This window comes from Canis lupus, chromosome X, assembly GCF_003254725.2.
Source record: "Canis lupus dingo isolate Sandy chromosome X, ASM325472v2, whole genome shotgun sequence".
NCBI classification, from domain to species: Eukaryota; Metazoa; Chordata; class Mammalia; order Carnivora; family Canidae; genus Canis; species Canis lupus.
The window spans coordinates 21,595,565-21,620,031 of NC_064281.1; the positions used below are offsets into that span (position 1 = coordinate 21,595,565).

At 46.9% G+C, this 24,467-nt stretch overlaps 4 protein-coding genes and 1 non-coding gene across 6 annotated transcripts in view; 4 read left to right on the forward strand and 1 right to left on the reverse strand.

Moving 5' to 3' along the window:
• Positions 1-7,348, reverse strand: part of LOC125754713 (translation initiation factor IF-2-like) — a 40,910-nt gene extending 33,562 nt beyond the window's left edge. Inside the window, exons 1-2 of the mRNA XM_049107818.1 lie at positions 7,161-7,348; positions 5,694-6,952 (exon numbers count right to left, since the gene is read on the reverse strand). Coding sequence (XP_048963775.1) covers positions 6,028-6,952; positions 7,161-7,348 — 1,113 coding nt within the window. The 3' untranslated portion in view covers positions 5,694-6,027. The remainder of the gene's footprint in view (positions 1-5,693; positions 6,953-7,160) is intronic.
• Positions 3,380-3,486, forward strand: LOC112656007 (U6 spliceosomal RNA). The gene has a single exon (XR_003134033.1). It is a non-coding gene; the product is annotated as a U6 spliceosomal RNA (small nuclear RNA).
• On the forward strand, positions 7,347-9,443 carry LOC118353768 (melanoma-associated antigen B4-like). Its single transcript, XM_049107819.1, has 2 exons — positions 7,347-7,451; positions 7,521-9,443. Exons 1-2 carry the CDS (start codon positions 7,347-7,349, stop codon positions 8,676-8,678), a joined length of 1,263 nt encoding a protein of 420 aa, XP_048963776.1. The 3' UTR covers positions 8,679-9,443.
• A 3,926-nt stretch (positions 9,444-13,369) lies between these two features.
• LOC112654491 (melanoma-associated antigen B5-like) lies at positions 13,370-15,761 on the forward strand. Its single transcript, XM_025439062.3, has 2 exons — positions 13,370-13,727; positions 14,372-15,761. The coding sequence occupies exon 2, from the start codon at positions 14,576-14,578 to the stop codon at positions 15,593-15,595; it is 1,020 nt and encodes a 339-aa protein (XP_025294847.3). The 5' UTR covers positions 13,370-13,727; positions 14,372-14,575; the 3' UTR covers positions 15,596-15,761.
• A 3,703-nt stretch (positions 15,762-19,464) lies between these two features.
• Positions 19,465-24,218, forward strand: LOC112655312 (melanoma-associated antigen B5-like). Of its 2 annotated transcripts, none has more exons than XM_035711733.2 (2): positions 19,465-19,593; positions 21,612-24,218. In XM_035711733.2, exon 2 carries the CDS (start codon positions 21,673-21,675, stop codon positions 22,732-22,734), a length of 1,062 nt encoding a protein of 353 aa, XP_035567626.1. In that variant the 5' UTR covers positions 19,465-19,593; positions 21,612-21,672; the 3' UTR covers positions 22,735-24,218. The 2 variants fall into 2 exon arrangements, with proteins under 2 accessions (XP_035567626.1, XP_035567627.1); XM_035711734.2 differs by having other exon boundaries at positions 19,487-19,593; positions 21,267-24,218.
• Positions 24,219-24,467: the final 249 nt, after the last annotated feature.

Below are 24,467 nucleotides of genomic sequence, written 5' to 3' on the forward strand. Positions count from 1 at the left end.
GCACAAGCGAAAATCTGAAGCTATCAGAGGTTGGTTCATGAGGTTTAAGGAAAGAAGCCATCTGCACAACATAACGGTATAAAGGAAAAGCACCAAGTGCTAATGTAGAAGCGACAGGAAGTTATTCCCTAGATCTAGCTAAGATCATTTATGAAGGTGGCTACACTAAACAGATTTTCAGTGTGGATGATATATATCCACAGCTTTCCATTGGAAGCAGATGCCATCCAGGACTTTCACAGCTAGAGAAGAGAACTCAAAGCCTGGCTTCAAAGCTTCAAAGGACTAGCTGACTCTCTTCTTAGGGACTAATGTAGCTGGTGACTGTAAGGTGAAGCCAAAGCCCATTTCCCATTCCCAAAATCCTCAGGCCCTTAAGAACTATGCTAAATGCATTCTGTCTGTGCTCATAAATGGAAAAACAAAGCCTGGATGACAGCACACCTGCTTACTGAACACTTTAAGCCCACTGTTGAGACCTACTGCTCCGAAAAAAGTTTCCTTTCAAAATATGACTGCTTATTGGCAATGTACCCAGTCACTTGAGAGCTCTCAGGGAGAGGAGCAAGGACATTAATGTTTTTTTTTTTTCATGCCTGCTGATACAATATCCCTTCTGCGGCCCATGGATAAAGGAGTTAATTTCAACTTTTAAGTCTTATGGTTTAAGAAATACATTTCATAAGGCTCCAGCTGCCATAGCTAGTGAATCCCCTGATGGATCAGGGCAGTGCCAACTGAAAACCTTCTGTAAAGGATGTGCCATTCTAGGTGCTATTAGGGACACTGATGATTCACGAAAAGAGGTAAAAATATCAATATTAATGGGAGTCTGGAAAAAGTTATTCCAGTCCTTATGGATAACTTTGTGGGTTTCAAGACTTCAGTGGAGGAAGCAATTGCAGATGTGGTGAAAAAGGAAGGGGACTAGAATTAAGTGGAGCCTGAAGATATGACTGAAATGCTGCCATCTCATGATATAACTTGAATGGATAAGGATTTGCTTCCTATGGATGAGCAAAGAAAGGGATTTTATGAAATGAAATCTACTCCTGGTGAAGATGCTATCAAACAGCAGCACATGTTACAGAGAAACTGTGCGTGGGAGAAGAGTCAGTCGATCCGGCAAACTTTATTGTCGTCTTATTTTAAGACATTGCCACAGCCACCCCAACCTTTAGAAACCACAAGCCTCATCAGTCAGCCATCATCAACATCAAGGCAAGACCTTCTTACCAACAAAAAGATTATGACTCGCTGAAAGCCCAAATTATATCTAACAATTATTATATTAGTAATAAGGTACTTCTTTATTATGATATGTACTTTTAATTTTTTTAAAGATTTAGTTATTTGAGAAAGAGTTAGAGCATGTGTACACAGGGGAGAGGGGCAGAGAGAGGCTTAAGCAGGCTCCATGCCCAGCAGAGTCTGACGTGGGGCTAATCTGACATCCCTGAGATTATGACCTGAGCCAAAACCAAGAGTCTGGTGCCCAACAGACTGTTCCACTCAGGTGCCCCATATAATGATATGTACTTCCTAGAGACAAAACGTATTGTACATTGAAAAGACTACAATATAGTGTAAACATAACTTCCATATGAACTGGGAAAATAAGAAATTAAATGGACTCTCTTTGTCACAATATTTGCTTTATTCTAGTAGTCTGGAACCAAATCCGCAGTATCTCCAAGGTATGCCTTATACCACATCTTATCATATATATCTCAGTTGTCTCACCATATAAAACAGCCAGTCAATCTATCCAATAGATATTCTTTGAGCATCAATCAAGCTCTAATTTTCTTCAGAAGTAATTAAAAAGCAATTTCCTCATTTTCCTCACTTCTAGTATAATCAGTATTTGAAGTTTTTTCCCTACATATCACCATCTTTGATGACTATTTAAAACACACTCACCTTTGAATACATAGTACAACTTCTTAAAGTCCTAGCAAGTTGAGTTATAATTTCAATATGGAAATTACAATCTTCTCACTTTAAATAATTTAAATGTACTTCAAGTATCCTTCAAATTGCATAAAAGTAACACATATTTTATACTAATACATCATGAATAAATACTAGTTTAATGCATTTATAGCTGAAAAGGCATTTAGAAATTTCACTTAATCTGTCCCACATAAACAGAACTACATGAGCTTGGCATTTTCATTAAGCTATTTTTAAATTAAAGTATGCACACTGTTTTTTTTTTTTTCTAGACATAATGCTTTTGCAAAAGTAATAGACTACAGTATAGTGTGAATACAACTTTTAGATGCACTGGGAACTAAAAAATTCATGTGACTTGCTTTATTGCAATATGTATTAGCTTTATTATGGTAGTGTGGAATTGAACCTGCAATATCTTTGAGATATGCCTGTAAAATGGAGCATTTTCATCAAAATATTGTGAAATTAAATAAAGGAAAACTCATTTAAAACGGAATTGGGAGGCCAGAAAAGGGGAGCTCTCATAATTTACCACTTGTCTTCAATTGCAGACAGGTAGAAATGTATTCCCAATAGGAAGAAGGTCATACATACTTCAGTACAAGAGCAGAAGGAGAAAAGAATTTTTCCTGGCCCAGCCAATAAGAGACGGTCACAACTCAGCCAATGAAAAGCCATTTCAAACTCCCAGTTTATTCCAGTGGACTTTATTTATTTATTTATTTTTCCAGTGGACTTTATAAGAGCTCCTCCAACTCCTCTTTCCGTCTATAAGAGTATTCCTCTCCTTTGTTCTTAGACTTGCCTATGATTGTGCAATAGCTTTCAAGTTCCAAACTGAAATTTCCTACTATTTCCAAATAAACTCATTTTCTAGGTAAGATAACTGGATGCTTATTTTTAAGGTCAACATAATATAAATGACTAAATAGGTCCACAGAGAGACAGACCCCTTCAATCAACAAAATAGAAATTGAAACAGCAGTCCAATCCAAGGCAACAGCAAAAGACTCTAGGGCTATCCAGGCCTTAGGGCTTGTTACACAAAATGGTAAAGGAAAAAGTAATCACTACCTCATGTAAACTTTTAAAAATTATACAAAAATTTAGGGAGTTATCAACCATTAAAATATGCTACCTCTTCTTGATACAAAGACCAGGTAAGAATCTTCCCATAAAATATCAAGCCAAGCTCACATGCATAGAGATAAATACCTTAAATAAATTCATAGTATTTCCAATATAGCAGTGAATTAACACTAGAAAATGCTGCCAGATGGAAATAACTATGTTAGCAAAAAAAGAGGGGAAAAGGATTGGACTATGTGTAAGGGTAAAGAAAAAGCCTTTGACAAAATAAATAAGTAAAACTTGTTAATGATAATAAGTTTTGGCAAGCTTGCATTGCAAAAGAATTTCCGTGCTCATTTTGGCACCAAATATATTAAAACTGGAACAATACAGAGAAGACTAGCATGGCCTCTGTGCAAGGGTGACATGCAAATTTGTTAAGCATTCCATATTGAAAAAAAAAGAAAGAAAAAAATGTCCATTTTCTAAAATCTACAATGGATTTACTAAATGGGAACAACTGCAAACATACTCAATAGGTTTGACAAGAAAACAAAGATATGTGGTATCAATTCCACTGTCTACAATTGGATGAAAATACATACACAGTACACAACTATTATACAAGAATATGAATACCAAAGTAAATCAGAGGAAAGAATAATGAAAAGAAAGAGGTAACAATGGTAACAATATGATCTCTTAATTTAAAAGTTCCAAGTAATTGGTACAGAAATTATTAAGATACATAAGCAACTTCAGGAAGATGGTGTATAAAAGATCAAGATAGCAAATTAAGGAATGTGATAAAACAAAATCACTAACAAATTACAACACGTAATGGAAAATATATGACTGAAAACAATAATAATCTCCAAGATATACCTAATACAAAACCAGATGCCTACAAATTCTTTAGGAGATAACTATAAAAACGTACTGATAGACTAACACAAATCAAAACCACAATGAGATACCACCTTATACCAGTCAAAATGGCTAAAATTAACAACTCAGGAAACAAGAGCTGTTGGCAAGGACGTGGAGAAAAGAGAACCCTCTTACACTGTTGGTGTGAATGCAAGCTGGTTCAACCACTCTGGAGAACAGTATGGAGGTTCCTCAGAAAGTTCAAGATAGAACTACCCAAAAGACTCAGGAACTGCATAACAAGATATTTAAACAAAGCATACAAAAATAATATTTTGAAGGGGCACATTCACCCCAATGTTTATAACAGCAATGTCCACAATAGCCAAACTGTGGAAAGAGCCTAGATGTCCATCAACAGATAAACAGATAAAGAAGAGGTAGTGTATATATACAATGGAATATTACTCAGCCATCAGAATGAAATCTTGCCACTTGGAATGACATAGATGGAGCTAGAGTGCATTATGCTAAGTGAAATATGTAAGTCAGAGACAGACAAAGACCATATAATTTCACTCATATGTAGAATTTAAGAAACAAAACAGACGAACATAGGGGAAGGGAAGGAAAAATACAATAAGATGAAAACAGGGAGACAAACCATAAGAGATACTTAAATACAGTAAACAAACTGAGGGTTGCTGGAGTGGAGGCGGGTGGGGGAATGGGTAACTGGGTGATGGGCATTAAGGAGGCACTTGATGGAATGAGCACTGGGTGTTATATGCAACTGATTAATCATTAAATTCTACCTCTGAAATTAATAATACACTATATGTTAATTAAATTGAATTTAAATAAAAACTTTTTTAAAAACTTACTGAAAGGAAAAAGAATTTTTGAAAAAAGCAGTTTACTATGTTTACTCATATGTGAGGGAATATTATAAAGACGTTAATTCTCTTTAACATATTTAAAGATTCACTGCCTTACCTATAGCTACAAAAATGTCACCAACTCAGGTTGCTTTTTCCCATAATCAAAATCAACCCTGAAAATCTTAAAAAGAAATAAAAAACCAATATCAACAAGAACAAAACAACAAAACTGAAAAGCTCCTGAGGAATACTAATTGTGTATTGAACTAGAGCCTCTGTGTGAGCTGGTGGAGGCCAGCTCTGGGATTGAGAGCGGTACCTGGCCTGCAAGAGAGGCCAATGACAGGATTGACTAGACGGAAAGTTTTCAGTTCAGCCCTTGACTCTTCCAATAATTCCCTGAGATAATGAATTTCTACAGCCTCAATAAAGGGAACGGAGGCAGCCCCTCAGAGCCTAAGTGCCAGGACCAAAGGGTAATATCAGGACTATAATAAACTATGGGTTGGTTGTGGCAGTATGAGTCCACAGGCTGTGCTAATAACCACTTGAAAATTTACCAATGAATGTGGACTGGCCTTTTTTTAACATCTTAATAGAATAAAAGGTACAAGGCACAAACTAAAATAGACTGGCAAGTATCACAATAATTGCACATAATGATCGAAATTCACTCCAGGAACTTGGAGCGATGAAAATGATGTCAGCTAAAAGAAGCCCTGAGAAGTTGGTCAGGCTAAAGGGCACTCCACTTGCCCACGGGATTCCTAAGGGCCTTGATGGGGCGTGGGGGGAGGTACCAAGTGAAAAAGGAAGGAATTGCAGACCTGCTAACTCACTGCAAGTTCCCTGAATGAAATACGATGCGCTTCTCCACCCAAGAGGGTGGAGGGAACCCAACAAGATTCTCACCTTAAGGCAGCCATTTCTGGGGAGCCTCAAGCAGGAGTGGCCAAGGAGGTGTACCTGGAATTCATATCAGGAAGCTCACAGACCTAATGTCTTTGGTGTGAAGAGTTGGCAGTAGGTCAGCTGATTGGACGTAGCCAAAGGCCTAGTAGAAGTGAAGTAAGACACAGAGATATGAGATGAGGGGTGCCCCGGGTCACATAAGCGGCGTCGAAAGAGTATGTGTGCTATAACATTGGGGAAGGACCAGGCCTGGCAGGCACGAGGAGGCCCCCAAACACTTCCTACGGGGGGACGCTGGCAGGGACATGAGACCCTCGGTCCGAGGGCAGTGGCGTCAGCGCAGCGGAGAGAGAAGGCCCCCGAGCTGCTCAGAGGCAGCGGAAGCCCGCGCGCGCCAAACTGCAGGCCGCTCTCCTGCGCCCCAGCACACGCCCAGCACGCCGCAGCCCTCCCGCCCACGCGGGCTTCCCGGGGGCCCGGACCCACATGACCGGAAGTGGCCCTCGACGACTTCCTCCTGACCACGCGGTGGGCGGCGAGGCCTAGTCGGACCGCTCCTGCCTAGGGTGAGCCCAGACGGGGGTCCCACGCGCCCGTCCGCGGCCAGGAGCCAGGAGTCCCGGGTTAAGGCCGCGGGCACGCCGCCCCGACAAGCCCCGGCCCCATCTGCCCTGGGAAAGGGGGTCCACACACACCCTGCCCCGCTCGGCCCCTGCTCCCGCGCCTCGGAGGCCCCAACATGGCTGCCCCCATGGCTGCTGCCCCCGCGGGGGCTCAGGGACTGCAGGCTTGGCCCGAGGCTGCTGCTGGACCGTGGCTCCGCGCAGCGCGGGGAGAAGTCCCAGGCCCGCTGGCGAGAAGGAGGGCCTTCGTGAGGGCTGGGGGGGGGGGGGCTCCATACCCACCCCGGGGGCCACGCGGAGGCCCCGCTCCTGGTGGCGGTGGGTGCTCCGGGGACCCGGGGACGTGGGGCCTTCCTTGGTCGGGGGCAGGCAGCAGGTCGGCCGCGGGGGCCGTTCCGGGCCTCGCGGGGAGTCGGGCTGAGGCCGCCCTCCCCGGAACGAGCGCACCTCAGAACACGCGCCCTGCTGTGGGCCCCGGAGCTGCGGGCCCGGGACGGGGGGCACGGGGCGGCAGGCGGGCTCCCGGGGACCGCCCGAGGGGGGACAGCGGGGCGCGGGCCAGGGAGCCTCGGCGCGTCTGCCGCAGCTTTCAGGCTCGCTGGTGTCGGCGTCGGTGTCGGTGTCGGGCACGTGGGGCTGCGTGGTCAGCCTCGCTCGCTCCTAGTCAGTCTCGAGGCCCTGCCGCCGTGGGCCTGAGTGGCCAGCGTCAGGGCGAGGCAGCAGGCCCGGGAGGGCGGACCCCGAGGGAGGGAGGACCCCGAGGGCGGGAGGACCCCGAGGGCGGGCTGCGGGGGGGGGGGAGGAGGGCTGGGGTGGGGGGACCCGGAGCTTGCCAACAACTCACCTGCCGATCTTGCACGTGACCGGAGAGGGCCTCCCCCGCCCCGCACCCGGACGCGGGTCTCCACCGTCGCCCCCAGTGACCCCCAGGCAGGGCGCACCCCGGGCCCCGCCGCCAAGGGGCTCACCCCGCCTCACTGTCCCGCTCTCCAGGTGCCCCCGCTGCCCGCCAGCCCTGCCCAGGGTCGCCATGCCTCGGGGCCAAAAGAGCAAGCTCCGTGCCCGCAAGAAACGCCACGAGGGCCACGGGGAGGAGAGTGTCGGGGTGGCGGCGGCCGCAGCGGCGGTGGCGGAGGTGGAGGCGGAGGCGGCGGAGGCGGCGGAGGTGGAGGTGGAGGCGGAGGTGGAGGCGGAGGCGGCGGAGGCGGCGGCGGCGGCCGAGGAGGCCCCCCGCATCCCCTCGCTGAGCCTGCAGGGGAGTCCCCCGCGCGCCCCCGAGGCGGCGGCGGCGCCCCCCCCGCAGCCCGGGTCTCCCGGCGCCTCCGCCTCCGCCTCGGGGTCGCCGCGGGAGCAGGGCGCCGGGAGCCCCGCCGGGTCCCCCGGCCCCAGCGCCCGCAGGGACCCCCTCAGCCGCAAGGCCAGCATGCTGGTGCAGCTCCTGCTGGAGAAGCACAGCAGCGGGGAGCCCGTCCCGCGGGCCGCGCTGCAGAAGACGGTGGGCAGGAAGTACCGCGAGCACTTCCCCGAGATCTTCCGGTGCGCCGCCGAGCGCCTGGAGCTGGTCTTCGGCCTGGAGCTCAGGGAGGTCGACGCCCGCAGCCAGTCGTACGCGCTGGTCAGCAAGCTGGGCCTGGCCGCCGCCGCCACCAGCACCCGGGAGCTGCCCAAGACCGGCCTCCTCATGACGCTGCTGGGCGTCATCTTCATGAAGGGCAACCGCGCCGCCGAGGAGGACATCTGGGAGTTCCTGCACATGCTGGGCGTCTACGAGGGCAGGTGGCACCTGATCTTCGGGGAGCCCCGGAAGCTCCTCACCCAAGACCTGGTGCGCCAGGGCTACCTGGAGTACCGCCAGGTGCCGGCCAGCGACCCCCCGCGCCACGAGTTCCTGTGGGGCCCGCGAGCCCGCGCCGAGACCAGCAAGATGCAGGTGCTGCAGGTCCTCGCCAAGATCAACGACACCGTGCCCAGCTGCTTCCCCGAGCTCTACGCCGAGGCTCTGCTAGACCAGGAGGAGCGCGCGGGGCCCAGGGCCTCGGCCAGGGGGGCCTCGGCCATGGGGGCCTCGGCTGCCGCTGCCTCGGCCATGGGGGCCTCGGCCGCCGCGACCACGGCCACGGTCAGGGGGGCCTCGGCTGCCACTGCCTCGGCCTGGGGGGCCTCGGCCGCCGCGACCACGGCCACGGCCAGGTGGGCCTTGGCCTCGGCCAGGGGGGCCTCGGCCGCCGCGGCCGCGGCCACAGCCACGGCCTGGCCGCCTGCCCTGGAGGCGGCGCTGGGCTTCCTCCGCCTCCAGGGAGGCGCTCGGGGCGGCGGCGGCTCCTCCTCGGGGCTGCAGCGGGGCGGGCGGTCCACCTTGTGAGTGGTGCAGGCCTAGGGATGGAGGGCACACAAAAGCTCTTCCTCATACTTGTTCTAAGCTGGTAACTTCTAGAAACACACATACGGCTATATTTATTTCGGTGTTTTCAATTTTTCTCTTAGCTCATTTAGCTTTAGACTGTACACTTACGGATGGCATAGCTCTCCAGTCCTTGCTCTTTTAACACGTGCAGAGTCCTCGGGGCTGGAAGGAAGAGAAAAGCTCTTCCTCGTACTTGTTCTAAACAGGTAACTTCTAGAAACACATAGACAGTTATATTTATTTTGGTGTTTTCAAATGTTTTTTCTTATAATAGCTTACTTAGGTTTTAATGTAATATTTATTGCTGTTTAACACAGCAGAGCTACATTTTTGGTATTTGAAAGTCACAAAGCATCTATATTGTATTTATGATCGAAAAGCAGATAACATGGCACTGCAATAGGTATTTTCATGGAATGGAAATTTATTCCCATTCGGGTTTAAGATTAAGAGTTTCGTTTTTTGTAAACAAGCTGAAAAGCCTTTAGTATTTTGTTTTTGCTATAGAACAAGGTAGCATGGCACTGGAATGAATTTATTTCATGGGAATATGAAGGAACCTCATAGGAAAATATTTGTGATAAAAAATGGTGACACATATATAAAGGGTGGTTAACTCATTGCCTTATTCTCTGTGCACTTTGCTTGTAAAATTAAATAATATATACCTGAGTATATGTAGCGAATTCAAAATGTATAAGAAATTAAATCAAATAAACTTCTTGCTCGTTCCCTCTTTCCTCCAGCATTGAGCATCTGCTCTTTGGAATAGTCCTTAATCGCACTGGATGGTAAGAAAAATAACATTGAACCCTCGCACATAGAAATGTATACTCTAGCAGCAGTTTTCATACAATGAAGATGGTGAGATACATTCTGAGAAATAAATAAATGAGAAGTAAAATAAAGAGGTATATAAGGGGAGGGGAGGTCCTAGATGATAACAGTCTAATGTAAGTTACTTGATCAAGGCTCTGTTGGCCTTGGTAAAATGCCAGTCCCTTGGGGGGAGGTCATTTCAAGCCAGGCTGTGCAATGGGCTGGGTAGAATTGGTGGACTGGGAGGGACCAGGTCGTTAGTCGGTGGTTCTGAGTTGAGAGACTAGGTCTAGAAAGGAAAATAGATTTTCACAGTTACTTTGGAATTTTGGGAAAACCAGTGACAGTCCTGGGCTGAAGGCTGGATGGAAGGAGTCCTATATGCTTGCCCCAGTGCAGGTAGCAGTACACAAATAAGGTTTTTGAGGCATAGAATGTCCAGCGAGTTTCCGAGTATTAAGGGTAATATTCCATTTAAGTGAGATTCCAAGAAGCACCTGGACTTTACCACTTTTTGCAGGATAAGTAAGAGCTCACTCCATTAAAAGGGCATTTTAACTAAGTTATTTTGAGTATAATTTGTCAAACTCTTAAGGGAGAGCTCGAATTTTGGTAGTAATAAAATGAATGAAAATAGGGGGTGGTTTGGATGAAAATGGACCCAGGAGGGAAGTTGTTTGACCTTGACACAAATAGGAACTTTTAGTTGCATACAACTGGAGAAGACAACCCCATACCCATATTAAAAAACAGATGGTCTAGTGGAGAAATACTACTGCATTTTATTTGCCCAGCAGCATTTCAGTGGATTTGGATTTCTATTGTTTGAAGTTGTATATTCTTTTTTTTTTAAGTTTTTTTTTTTCATTTTTATTTATTTATAATAGTCACAGAGAGAGAGAGAGAGAGGCAGAGATACAGGCAGAGGGAGAAGCAGGCTCCATGCACCGGGAGCCCGACATGGGACTTGATCCCGGGTCTCCAGGATCGCGCCCTGGGCCAAAGGCAGGCGCTAAACCACTGCACCACCCAGGGATCCCAGAAGTTGTTTATTCTTTGATACAGGCTCGATATAAAATTATGTGAGGAAACAGTGTTATTATGTGGGGTCAAAATCATCAGTAATAACTTCCATTCATTAAAAGTACCAAACTTGGGGCACCTGGGTGGCTCAGTGGCTGAGTGTCTGTCTTTAGCATGGGTCATGATCCCAAGGTCCTGGGATTGAGTCCCACATCAGGCTTCCCACAGGCAGCCTGCTTCTGTATCTGCCTCTCTCTGTGTCTCCCATGAATAAATATATAAAATCTTTATTAAAAAAAAAAAAAAAAAACAAGGTACCAAACTTAGGGGGTACCTAGGTGGCTCAGCTGGTTAAGCATCCAACTTCAGCTCAGGTCGTGATCTCAGGGTCATGGGATTGAGCCCTTCATCAGGCTCCCTGCTCAGCTGGGAGTCTGCTTTTCCTTCTCCCTCTGACCCTCTTCCTGCTCATGCTCTCTTTCTCTCAAATAAATAAAATCTTTAAAAAAAATTTTTTTTAAAAAGCATTGAACTTTGCCTAATACTGTGCTAGATGTTAAATACATCATCACATATATTTCTATGGTCCTATATGATAAATATTATCAGAGTCACTTTGGAGATAAATTATTTAGAATAGTCTCAAATTCAAGGCTGGCAAGTGACTGTCCTGGCCTAGACCCTGGTTCTGAATTCCTCTAGAGCCCACACTGCTCCTCCCAGCCCGAGGCACACCTGTGTCACTTACTTCATTTTTCTGCTCACTATTCCAAAATGTACTTCAGGTGTTAAAAAGCACAACTTCATACCACAGTATGGTTCTGGAATACATAGCCTGAGGAATAAGCAATAAAAATAGAAAAATCAAGGTGTGTAGAATGAATAGAGAAAGAGACAATATTCAGTAACAACATTATCAACAAAGGAAGTATCAGTAAACCCCAAATGATCAGGGAATCACAGTGTCATGTGACTCAGTCCCTTCACTGCAGAAAGTAAATTTGTTAGAAGAGGAATTATGTTAAGAGGCTAGGTCCTTGAAGAGAATGAAGAAATGAGCTTGCTTTCTATGACAGCACGCCACCTGTCCTGGCCCCCATCTTTCCTCTAGCTCCTTCATCTCACATCACCTCTGGCGATCAACCCATTCGCTGCCAGCTTTGCAGTAGGGAGGCAGAGCAAGAGTTTGGAAGGATGAGGTATTTCCCAGAAGCCTTTCAAAGAAGAGACAGGAGTCAATATGAAAATTCTGATGAATGAGGACTAAGGAGGCAAACACCCCACGATAACTAGAATCAAGGGAAGCCTGGCCTGACCCCTCTGAGACCTCGGAGGCCAAGGCAGAGCTGCCAAGATAAGCATTCCTTCACCGATCTTCAGGGTTCTCAGGGCTACATAAGAACTAAAATCATGGGAAGACTGGCCTGTGACTCCTCTGAGACCTAGGAGGCCAAGGCAGAGCTGCCAAGATTTTCTTCACTTATTTTCAGGGTTCTCAGGGCTACATGGGTGATCTTAAGTTGAAAGAAAGTGGAAAACCAAGGTCTGCTAGGAGTCAAGGTAAAGATCCTAAGTGAATATTAGCGGCAAACTCCTACGGGGATCAGAGAAGGCCTTAAGAAGCCTGAATCCTCGGGGGTCCCTGGGTGGCTCAGCTGTTTAGTGCCTGCCTTCGGCCCACAGCATGATCCTGAAGTCCTGGGATCGAGTCCCGCATCGGGCTCCCTGCATGGAGCCTGCTTCTCTCTCTGCCTCTCTCTCTCTCTCTGTATCTCTCATGAATAAATACATAAAATCTTCTTTTAAAAAAAGAAGAAGCCTGAATCCTCATAACATACCTGGAAAGGCACAGACAGGAGTAGCTTCATGCAGCATTCCCTGACTTTCCCTCCTGCTGTAAAGAAAAGATTCACGGATTTGTCCTACTCTTGTTTTTGAAGGGGAAGAAACACCTTATTGATATTATAAAAATCTAATAGAAAGATGAAAAGGGAAATCGACGCATAGATGAGGGCAATAGTAAGCAGTAAAGGAGAATAAGCCAAAGTTACATCAAATCGGGCACTTACAACATCCAGCCTCTCACTAGCTGGGGAAGCCCTGTGGAGTCAGCCAAACTGGAGTCTGGATGGAGAAGTGTGAGGAGACCATCCTCCCCTCAGGTGAGACTTCCAACTGACCATCCCCATCACGGCTGTATTTATAGGGCAAATGATGGGGTCTTAAGTTAAACATTTGCTTGCCCACATGCAGTGTGGCACGAGCTGTGTTCCTATGTTATCATGTCTTTATAGCTTCAAGGAGCCCAGGCTAGGTGTGGTTGCCTCCCCTCCTGGATTTCATTCTGGGGGCGGGGAGGCAGCCTGGCTTGAAGCCAGGGGGTATGTAAAGCAAAATTTATAGCTCTTGGCATCCCAACCAGAAGACCAGTTCTGACCTGGAGGCCACCTAATGTCAACTAACCAGGCTCCCGAGGTCACTCATGAAGCAGAAGCCTCACAAATAACATCCTGCCTGTGTACCCGCGGGTTGGGGTGGGTGGTTGTGCAGGACAATTACAGAAACTTCCATCCATACAAGACTTGTCTCTGGCACCTAAGGGAGTGATGGGCTGGGTCTGTGGCTTTGAGACCTTGGACAATAGAGGGAGGCATCTCAGGCACTGCCAGGCATCAAGGGAAGAGTCCTGGGTGGTGACTGTGGGGATCACAGACCCCAGAATAGTGAGGTGGCACAGAGATTGCCCCTGCAACCGTGGCATGCCTCAGACAAGGCGGTCAGGCTGACTCTGCCAGAAAAGTGCCAGAAATGTGAGGGCCTTGGTGTACGGGAAGGGACCTCAGGCAAGCAAAGGAAGTAGTCTCACAAATTAGGGAAACCTTTTCCCTCAGAACTGAGACTCATATACAATCCTGCCTTTGCTGGAAATCCTCAGATACCTGGGCATTGTTGACATAATGTGACATAGTCACTTCACCCTAGGGTGTCACAAAGAGGTGAGAGACTTGGTATAAGGGGTATGGCTAAAGTGATAGCAGTGGAAAGCTTTCTTGGTGTTTCCAGAGGCTGAAGTGAATACCCTGAGGACAAAAGGAGCCACGTACCCCTAATAGTAGGAGCATGATAGTGTTAATTTCTTAGAAGACCAAGGACAGGTATGGTCAGGTAAGGAGATCCTTTTCTTCTAGGGGTTTCAGGGTGGTACAGGCCTTGATATGAGGGGCAGGCCTAAGGGTGAGGGAGGGAGCAATTTCAAGCCATAAAAAGGGTCAAAGTTGGAAGCAAGGACCAAGGGACTACCCACCACTAAATAGAAAGAGTAACCAAAAATCTGACTCCACCTCTGGTTTTAGTCCTTAAGAACCAGGGCCAGGCTATCAAGTCGAAACTCCCTCAACATTTAATTATATCATATTTACAGGGAATGAAATCCTTAGTTTGGAGGCGTGGCTACCATTCACTGAAAGGGGTGGGGGAGCCAGGCCCCGTACAGATCCAAAGTTAGGACCCTTAATGAGGACTCGAGGACCCCACGGCGGCCAGGATAGAAAAGTTCCCCCTGAACATTCAGACCTAGACAGGAATTACAAGCTGAGGACCCCCATCAATTCCTTACTGTGGGTGCCAGGGAGGTTTGTGATGTCAACCTCGGAAGAACAGAGGGAAAAAAAGCCGTGACCTGCCACTAGTTGAATGATGGTCTTGAATAAGAGACTCCTCAACCCCAAGCAGCCCCCACTGTCACCCCAGGATGCCTGAGGCAGGTCTGGCGGGAAGCAGCCTAAACCTCACTTTACCTTCCTTCACAGGTTTTCCAAAGGATAGGCTGACTAGGTGGAGGGGAGCCCTGTGGATTTGTAGCGAAGTGCCCTTGAGGAAAACTGCAAATGTAGCCTCCTTCACATACCACCAGCCAAGGTGCTATTTCCCTGCTGAAGGTGACATCCTGTCGATGTTCCTCATCACTTTCTCTCCTACTCACATTCTGACCATTGTCCCTGATCATACTCAGTATGCCTCGGGGTCAGAAGAGTAAGCACCGCACTCGCACTCGCACTCACACTCGTGAGAAACGCCACCAGTCTCATGGTGACTCCCAGAGTAACGGAGTTCAGAGCCCTGAAGCACAGGAAGAGTCCCCCATCTCCTCTTCTCCTGCTTTGGAGGGGAATACCCAGAGTTTATCAGCTCCTGAGTCAACTAGCACTTTCCAGGAGTCTTGCAGAGCCTCATCTACCACCATTATTACTTCTGATATTTCTGGTACAAGATCTGATGAAGGTGAGAACAGTCAAGATGAGGAAAATCTCTATTTCTCTGAGCCCTTACCTTCTAGTGAGAGCGAATGCCTTGATATTCTAACTATGAAAGTGAGTTTGTTGGAACAGTTTCTTCTGTATAGATATAAAATGAAACAACCCATCATGAAGGAAGATATACTGAATATTATTGGCCAAAATTACAAAGACCATTATTCTGAGATCCTTAAGCAAGCCTCTGAGCACATAGAGATTATCTTCGCAGTCGACTTGAAAGAAATTGATTCAACCGGCCACTCTTACGACCTGGTCAGCAAAGTGAAGCTACCCAACAATGGGAGGGTGCGTGCTGGCAGGGGGTTACCCAAGACCGGCCTGCTCATGACAGTCCTGGGTGTGATCTTCATGAAGGGCAACTGCGCTGCTGAGGAAGACATCTGGAAGTTCCTGGGTATGATGCGAGTATATGCCGGGAGGAAGCACTTCATCTACGGAGAGCCCAGGAAGCTCATCACCAAAGACTTGGTGAGGCTGCAGTACCTAGAGTACCGCCAGGTGTCTAACAGTGATCCTCCACGCTATGAGCTACTGTGGGGTCCGAAAGCTCAAGCTGAAACCAGCAAGATGCAAGTCCTGGAATTTTTAGCCAAGGTTAGTGATACAGTTCCCAGTGCTTTCTCAACAAGATATGAAGAAGCTCTGCGAGATGAGGAAGAGAGAGTCCAAGCCAGGCGTTCGGCCAGGCACTACTGCTACAGCCAGTATGTGTTATAGGGGCACATCCAGCAGCTTTTCTCGCCTCTACTGATACCTGAGGGTTTTTTCCCAATCATCTAAGGAAAATATGACATCACAATAGGGATTTTCATGGATATGTGAAAGAATCCCATTTACTGCAACAATGGAATATAAAAAAATAATAAAACAGGGTCAGCTTTGATGCTCTTGACTCTTCAGTCTTTTGTTTTATAAAATTAAGGGATTTATACTTCAATGTGTTTTATTTATTAAAGAATTCAGGAAATATTATATCATTACAACGTAGACCTCATACTCTTTTATTCCCCAAATGTCTAGTGAGTAATCTGCTTTCTGGAAGGCTCCATGCTAGGACTGGGGATGCTAAGATAAAGACCCAGCCTCTCCTATAGAACTTTAGAAACTAGTAGCTATGATCAAAAGGAAAATACTAAGATACCCTCTCTGTCTTATAAGAAAGTTAAAAAACACACACACACACACACCAAAAAACAGAAAGGAGGTGTCTCAGGGCAGAGTAGCGTGTGTATTCCCCGAAACAAGGCAGTTTAAGTTTCGGGATATTGTAGGGTCAATCTGTGTGATGTAATTTCAAATTAAGCTACATGATGGGCTAGACTAAGGTCGCGGGAATGGTGATAGAGGCCATACCCTAAGATGATGCATCTCCGAGTTGAGAGAAAAGAAATATCTTTGAATGGAATTTTACACTGTGCTGCCAGAAGGTCTAAAATGAAGGTTCAGTATTACAGTCTCCTTGACGTTGAGTGAAACCGACAGGGCCTCAAATTGACTAAATGAAAGCTCCCCTCCATACTGTGCACTTGCAGATAAGGTCCACTATCAAACAACCATCTTTATCAAGGGGACAAGGCACCTAATATCTTGCTTATTCCTAAGTAGCAGTTTTTTGTTCCCAATCAGCTTGCAGAATTATTCAAAGAAGCTGATTGCATGGTACCATGGGAACTAAAGGTCACCTCAAACTCTTGACACCAAATACTGCCTTCCAAAGACTCGTTCATGCGTTGTGTTCCTAGGTGTAGCCCCCATTTTGTGCTGTGTAGCACGCAATGCCTTTCTCCTCCAGCCAAGTGAGTACCTATGATTCAAAACCAGATGTCTGTCTCATCTCTACAGTGTCCAGTGGCGCGTATTTGAAGTCCATAGAACCACAGTATGAAAGTTCTTTCCTCACCTAGTGGGATGAAAAGGAGGCCATTAAAACAAGCTCTGGTCAATCACTTTGGCATCATAGATAATCCAGAAAGAAACCTTTACCTGGGGCAGTGTATTAACCTGTTAGGAATGCCATAACAAAATAACACAGACTGGGCAGTTTATTTTTATATTTATTTTTTAACGATTTTATTTATTTATTCATGAGAGACACAGAGAGAGAGAGAGAGAGAGGCAGAGACATAAGCAGAAGGAGAAGCAGGCTCCATGCAGGGAGCCCGATGTGGGACTCGATTCCGGTACTCCAGGATCATGCCCTGGGCCAAAGGCAGGCGCTCAACTGCTGAGCCACCCAGGCTTCCCGACTGGGCAGTTTAAAACAAAATTTATTTTCTCATAGATCTGGAGGCTAGAAGTCCAATGCCAAGTTGCTGGCAAGATTGGTTTCCTCTGAGGTTCCTCTCCTGGGCTCCCATATAGCCACCCTCTTTATTTGGTTGTCCTTTTGTGTGCATGAATCTCTGGTATCTTTTTGTGGGTCCTAGTCTTTTATCATAAGCAAACCAGTCAGACTGGGTTATGGCCCACCCTAATGGCCTAATTTTAATTTAACCATCTCTTTTATGGCCTCATCTCCAACTAGAGTCACATTCTGAGGAGGGGGGGAAGGGGTTATGGCTTCAACATGAATTTTTGGTGGACGCAATTCAGCCCCGAAAAGGCAAGAATCAAAAGTGTCTTTGTTACTATCTCAAAAAAGAAGAATGTAGTGCACAAATAGGCATTCTAAACACATGGTCTCCAGGGAGTTTCAAGATAAAAGGGTGAACTCCCTTGAGATGACACACACAGAAGCCACTGTATTGACACTTTCTGCTTTGAACTGGTACAGTCAGGATCCACTGCATTAAAACAGCATTTTATTTTATTTATTTATTTTTTAAGATTTTATTTATTTACTCATGAGAGACACACAGAGAGAGAGAGGCAGAGACCTGGGTAGAGAGAGAAGCAGGCTCCATGGAGGGAGCCTGACGTGGAACTCCATCCTGGGTCCCCAGGATCACGCCTTGGGCGGAAGGCAGCACTAAACCGCTGAGCCACTGGGGCTGCCCTAAAATACCACTTTAATTAGGGAATCCTTGGGTGGCTCAGCGGTTTAGTGCCTGCATTTGGCCCAGGGCGCGATCCTGGGGACCCAGGATGGAGTTCCACGTCAGGCTCCCTGCATGGTGCCTGCTTCTCCCTCTGCCTGTGTCTCTGCCTCTCTCTCTGTCTCAAATAAATAAATAAATAAATAAATAAATAAATAAATAAATCTTTTTTAAAAAAGTATTTTAATTAGGTTTTCTTGACTATAGTTTGCAAATTCTAAGAGAAGGCTAGATTTTGGTGGGGACAAAACAAATGAAAATTGAGGTGATTTGAATGGAAGAAGAACTGGGAAGAAAAAGAGTGGGGTTTTGACAACACGCAAGGAGTTCTGAGCGGCATCCATGGAAAGAAAAGCCACACCCCCAAATGAAATACTAGATACTCTAATAGGGAAAAGATAGTTAATTTTACTTGCTAAAGTGAATTTTTGGCTGATTTAATATTCTTTTGTATTGCATTTTGAAGGACAGACCCTGGATTTAAAAAACATTCCTCCGTAGGAGGATGATACTATTTAGGTAAAAATCATCATCACTGCCTTTCATTGAATGCCCAGTATTAGCCAGTCATCTTGACAGATGCTTTATATACAGTGCCTACATTCTCAAAGTCTTAAAATATAGTTTATCAAACTCAGTTGGCATATAAAAAACTTCAGTCTCCTATTCACAAGGTGGTAAATGTCAGAGCTAGACCAAAGCCCTGATGTGAATCCATCCAGGGCATACACTGGCCTACCACTCCCACCCTGAAGTCAACCTTGTGAACGTGTATTCACTTTGTCACTACTCCAAAATATATCTCAGCCAATTAGGTAAAAAAAAAAAAAAAAAAAAAGGAATATATGACCGGAGCAATAAAAATATCAAAATAAATAAGAGGTATGAATGATGACAGGAAGATATAATATCTGCTAACAATATGTAGTGTTGTTTAACTTCCAAAGATAGCAGCCTAAAAGAAAAAGAAAAAGAAAAGGAAAAAGAAAAAGATGTCAGTCTCATGAAATTATGTGGCTCCGTCTTTTCCCATGGTAAGTATTTTAGAACAGAAGTTACCGAAGATGCCAAGTCTGGGTAGTAAAGAGAAGGGATATATGGGCGGGTTTTTTTTTTTACAGATATTCCATAGGCCAAGCTAAGACCTTCCCCGTGTCATATCACTCCTGGGACACAGACTCATCTGTACGATTTGCACTAGAGAGACGACTCAAGGGCTTGGCGGGCTGTGGCCCTGCTCTGGAAGCCTTTCGTTAGAGACAGGAGCCCAGATGGGAACTATGAGTGGAGGCTGACCCCAGCAACATACAGTCACCTGGGCAGTCATGCAGCGACCCCCCCCCCCCACTCTTCCGTCTATGCTGTCGGAGTGACATCTCCACAAGAAAGTTCTCAAGGATGGGAGGGAGGGCATCGCAAGGAGGGGGGGTGGAAGAGCCCAAGGTCATAGATGAGGGCCAAGGGACAGTCCTGTATGAAACTGAGTGTGCTCTCCACCCCAGAACAGAGGGGGCACCAGAGATCCCACCCCTGCTGCCAGCCTTGAGAGGCCCTGTCGTTGGTGACAGGAAGAACAGCCTCACTTCCTCTTGGGATGCCTGAGGAGGTGCGTGACTTTGCTTCGGCAGCTGCCTTGGGCCTGGCGAGTGAGGAATCTTTCAGACCCGAGCACAAGTCAAGGTGAGGAACCTGACTAAAAAATACCAGAATGCCCTCGCCCCCCAAAAGTGCCATCCCCACCTCATGCCACCCCATCCCTCATGTCCCCATTCCCCGCCCCCACTCCTCTGAGGCGAACCTCCCATTTTGATATGTTCCACTATTCCCTACCCCCAGCCCCCTCTCCTCTGAGCCGAACCCCCATCTTGATATGTTCCACCATTGCCTACCCCCCATTCCCTGCCCTCACTCCTCTGAGGCGAACCTCCCATTTTGATATGTTCCTCCATTCCCTACCCCCCAACCCCCTCTCCCACCCCCACTCCCCAGCCCTAAACCCCCTCTCCACTCCCTACCCCCGAGCCCCCCCTCCCCCTCTTCGAACCTCCCACTCCCCACCCCCCAGCCTCTACCACCCTCTCGCGCCCTCCTTTCCCCAGCCCCCATCTCCCTTCCTCCCTACTCCCCCGGCCCCACCCCCTCCTCTCCACTCCCTAACCCCCCAGCCTCCACCGCCTCCGTGCCCCCCGCTCACTACCCCTCAGCCTCCACCCCCCAGTCCTCCCGCCCCACAGCAGAGGAGTCAGGCTGAGGTAGATTTCTGCCTGGAGGGTCACAAGAAGGTGCGGGCTTTGGTGGGAGCTGCCAGTTCACCAGCGGGAATGGGGAAGTTGGGGGAGTAGGGGGTTCCATTCTGACTAGAGGCTCCCGGGGGAACCAAGCGTGGCGGTCAGGTGGGCGTGAGGCTTCCTTCAATATTTGAAGGATCAGGAAGCTGAAAGCCTTGATCTCGGGAAGGCCATCATATCTTGAAGGAAATCAAGGCTGCAGAACTCCGAGTTGAGATCTGAGGGGATCAACAATTCTACAACATGGAGGTGGCATAGAACTTACAGCAGCCAACAATCCTGGGGCGCCCTGGGGCAGGGGCACAGGCACATAAGGTCAAGCCTTTCTTATCTTCAAAACAGAACCAAATCCAGCCTTCCTGGCCACTGCATCTTCCCCAGCCTTATCTCTTTCCCTCCTAGTTGAGCTTCTTACTGGATTTATATGCACTCTTATAGCTTCTCTACTGCCCCCCCCCCCACCATTATCTCCTCAATCTCCAGTGATGTGGTATCTGCTGCCTACCAGCCCTTCTTGAGACCACCAGTCAAGGTCATCAGAGGGCCCCTAGCTAGCAAACTGAACCAGCCCCTTCTGTGTCCTGTTCAGCAAGGAGAATGAAGCATCCACCCCTACCCCTTGGTTTCTGGTTTCTCCCATATGCGTGCACACATAACCTTCCTTTTTTTATCTGCTCCTTGCTTTTCAATGAGCAGGGGACAAGGGAAAGATGGAGGGGACCACTGAACATAAAAAGATAACAAAAAATCAGATCCCCATATTTGCATTCAGCACTTGCAGGTTCAGGGCAGGGTGGTCAGGCCAAGCCTTACTCTCATTTATTTATATTAAATCTCAGAGACAAGAGATCTTTAGTGTGATGGTACAGCCACCAGTGAGCAGGAGGGAGGTGTACCAGGCACTAGCTAGAGACCAAGTGAGCACCCTGAATGAGAACTAAGGGCCAAAACAGCTCATGAAGGAGAGAGCTCCACGTAGATCTCAGGCGGATGCCCCTGACAGGGACAGGGAGTAAGGAACTACTACTTTACTTATTCCTCTGGGGTCTCTGGCTTTGGTTTGAGGTATCGACTTCACAGCAGTAGAATAGAGGAGGCCCAGGACCTGCCGAGGGTTGAGAAGATGATCCTGAAGTTAAACAGAGAAGACTCCTCCACGAGCCCAGAACAGAAGTTCCCCACTGGCAGCCTCTGATGTCACCCCAGTATACCCCAGGCGGGGCTGGCAGACAGCAGTGAAAGGTCCCCTTCCTCTACAGGGTTCTCAGAGGACAGCCTGATTAGAACAGGAACCTTGTGGGTCCACGGAGCAGTGCCCTCGAGTAAACCCGCAGAAGCAGCCTCAGTTAAAGCCAACGTAGAAACTCCCTACCGAAGGTGCTTACATCATCTCATTCTCTTTCCTCCAAGTGCTCACATCTCCTGATCTCCTGTTCATACACCTGCCTGCTGCTTGTCACCATAGTGCATCATGCCTCGGAGTCAGAAGAGTAAGCTCCAGGCTTCTGAGAAACGCCGCCAGGCTCAAGCTGAGGCTCAGGCTGGTGAGAATGCTCAGGCCACAGCAGCAGTAGAAAAGGAGTCCACTCCCTCCTTTCCTCCTCAGTACGAAGATACTGCCCAGATTCTGCCTCCTGTTAGGGCAAGTAGCACTTCCCAGTGGTATCGAAGAGCACAAGCCACCACCTTTACTTCTGTAGGTGCTTCTTGGGCTAGATCTGATGCAGAGTACAACAACCAAGATTATGATAGAGCAAATGCCTACGAGGCCGCCTACTACACTGAGAACGTAGGTGAAGATTCTTTGACCAGGAAGCCTGGCCTGCTGGAGCAGTTCCTTCTGTACAAGTATAAAATGAAGCAACCCATTTTGAAGGAAGACATGCTGAAGATTATCGGCCATCATTATGAAGACCAATTTCCTGAGATCCTCAAGAAAGCCTCTGAGCGCATTGAGATTGTCTTCGCAGTCGACCTGAAGGAAATTGACTCAACCAGACAATCGTATGACCTTATCAGCAAACTCAAACTCCCCAACAACGGGAGGGTGCGTGCTGGCAGGGGGTTACCCAAGACCGGTCTGCTGATGAATATCCTGGGAATGATCTTCATGAAGGGCAACTGCGCTGCTGAGGAAGACATCTGGAAGTTCCTGGGTATGATGCAAGTATATGCCGGGAGGAAGCACTTCATCTACGGAGAGCCCAGGAAGCTCATCACCAAAGACTTGGTGAGGCTGCAGTACCTAGAGTACCGCCAGGTGTCTAACAGTGATCCTCCACGCTATGAGCTACTGTGGGGTCCGAAAGCTCAAGCTGAAACCAGCAAGATGCAAGTCCTGGAATTTCTGGCAAAAGTCAACGATACCATCCCCAGTGCTTTCCCATCTTATTATGAAGAAGCTCTGCGAGATGAGGAGGCCAGAGCTAGCGCTATTGCCAAAGTCATTGCATCTTCCAGGGCTATGCCCTGGAATATCTTTCCACCCTTAGTGAAACCTGAGTTTTGTTATTATCTAGATAAGAAAATATAACATCACAATAGGAATTATATTATTAGCAATATGAAAGAATCTCATGATAAAATAGTAAGAATAATGGAATGGAAAAAAATTAAACATGATTAATTCAGTTTTATTTGTTCATTTAGTCTTTAGTTTTACAAAATTAAAGGATTTATTCTTCGATTTTGTTAATTTGTTCAAGAAAGAAATTAAATCTCAAGAAACTGTAGTTTATGTTTACTGGTTGTTTGTCACAGTGAATATCTGCTCATGGGTAGGCTCAGTGTTAGTACTTCAGATGCAAATATAAAGGAAATCCAGCCTTTACTCAGAATTTGAGAGCCTGTGAGCTCCACTCAGACAAGTGAGCATTGAAATAACCTCTGTGGCCCACAGGTCGAGTCAAAGGAATGAGTGAGGAGGAGGGTCATCTTTTTGAGATAATTATGTGGAAATTTCCTGAGCCATGCAGTTTGGGACTTTAGGAACCTGCCAGGCCTCAGTGGGATGTAATTCTCATTTACAGTGTGTGGTGGACTAGCTGAGATTGTGGAATCGGTGGGTAGAGGCCAGAACCCCTCAACGGTATACTTGAGAACTGTGAGACATCACCCTGTGTTAGTCTGTCTGGCCGCTATAACAACATACCATGGATCCGACGACGTAAACAACAGACATTTTCACAGTTAAGGAGGCTGGGAAGTTTACAAACAAGGTGCCAGCAGACTCGATTTCTTGTGAGAGGCCTTTTCCTACCTTACAGATGGCCACCTTCTCCATGTGTCCTCACATAGTACAGGGAGAAAGTTCTGGTTTCTTTTGCTCTTAGGAGAACACTAATCACATCATGAGTATGCTATCCTCATGACCTCATCTAAACCAAATTATCTCCCAAAGATTCTACCTCCAATTACCTTCACACTAGGTGTTAGGGCTTCAACATAGGCATTTGGTGAAAAGGGACAAAAGCAGTCAGTCTTTATAACAAAACTGGTGCTAGGAGTTACTGTGGGATTGTGGGTCAACCAAAGAGAAATCATCACCTGGGATAGGAAAGGAAGGTGTCCTTTGTTCCTATTCCAGTGCAGATGAATGCAGCATGCAAATTAGATGATCTATACATGACATCCTTGTGGACTTTCTCAGAAATAAGGGTGATACCCCCTTCAGGCAAGATGCCACAGTGCCGGCACTGCTTGCCCCAAGCTGGGAGAGCCAGAGCCTGCTTCATTAAAAGGGTGTTTTAATTAGATTATCTTGGATGTAATTTGGCAAACTCTGAGCAAGGGCTGGCTTTTGATGAGGGTGTATTGAATGTTAACAGAGGTCATTTGATTGGAAGGGCACCTGGAAGGGATGGGAGGACTTGTACCTTGACACCAATTCTAGGAACTTGAGTTACAACCAGCTGAGAAAGAAAACTCCATGCCTAAATTAAATGAAGATGTTCTAATGGGGAAAATTTACTTACTTTTACTAGCTAGGATAATTTTTTTTTTTTTTTGGTTGATTTGGTGTTCTTTATCCAAGAATACCACATATTCTCTGACACTTCCTGGAAAAAAAACATCAAAGGAGGTGGGTAGTATCATTTGGGATCAAAATAATATTAATTGCTACTCTTTAAATATTGGGTAATATTTTCCAGTCATCTTGTCATGTGGTTACATATATACATTCCAAATAATGGAGCTTATCAAACTCACTTGGTGATGAAGAACTTGCAATTTTTTTCAAGTTCACAAGAATGGTCACTAGCAGAG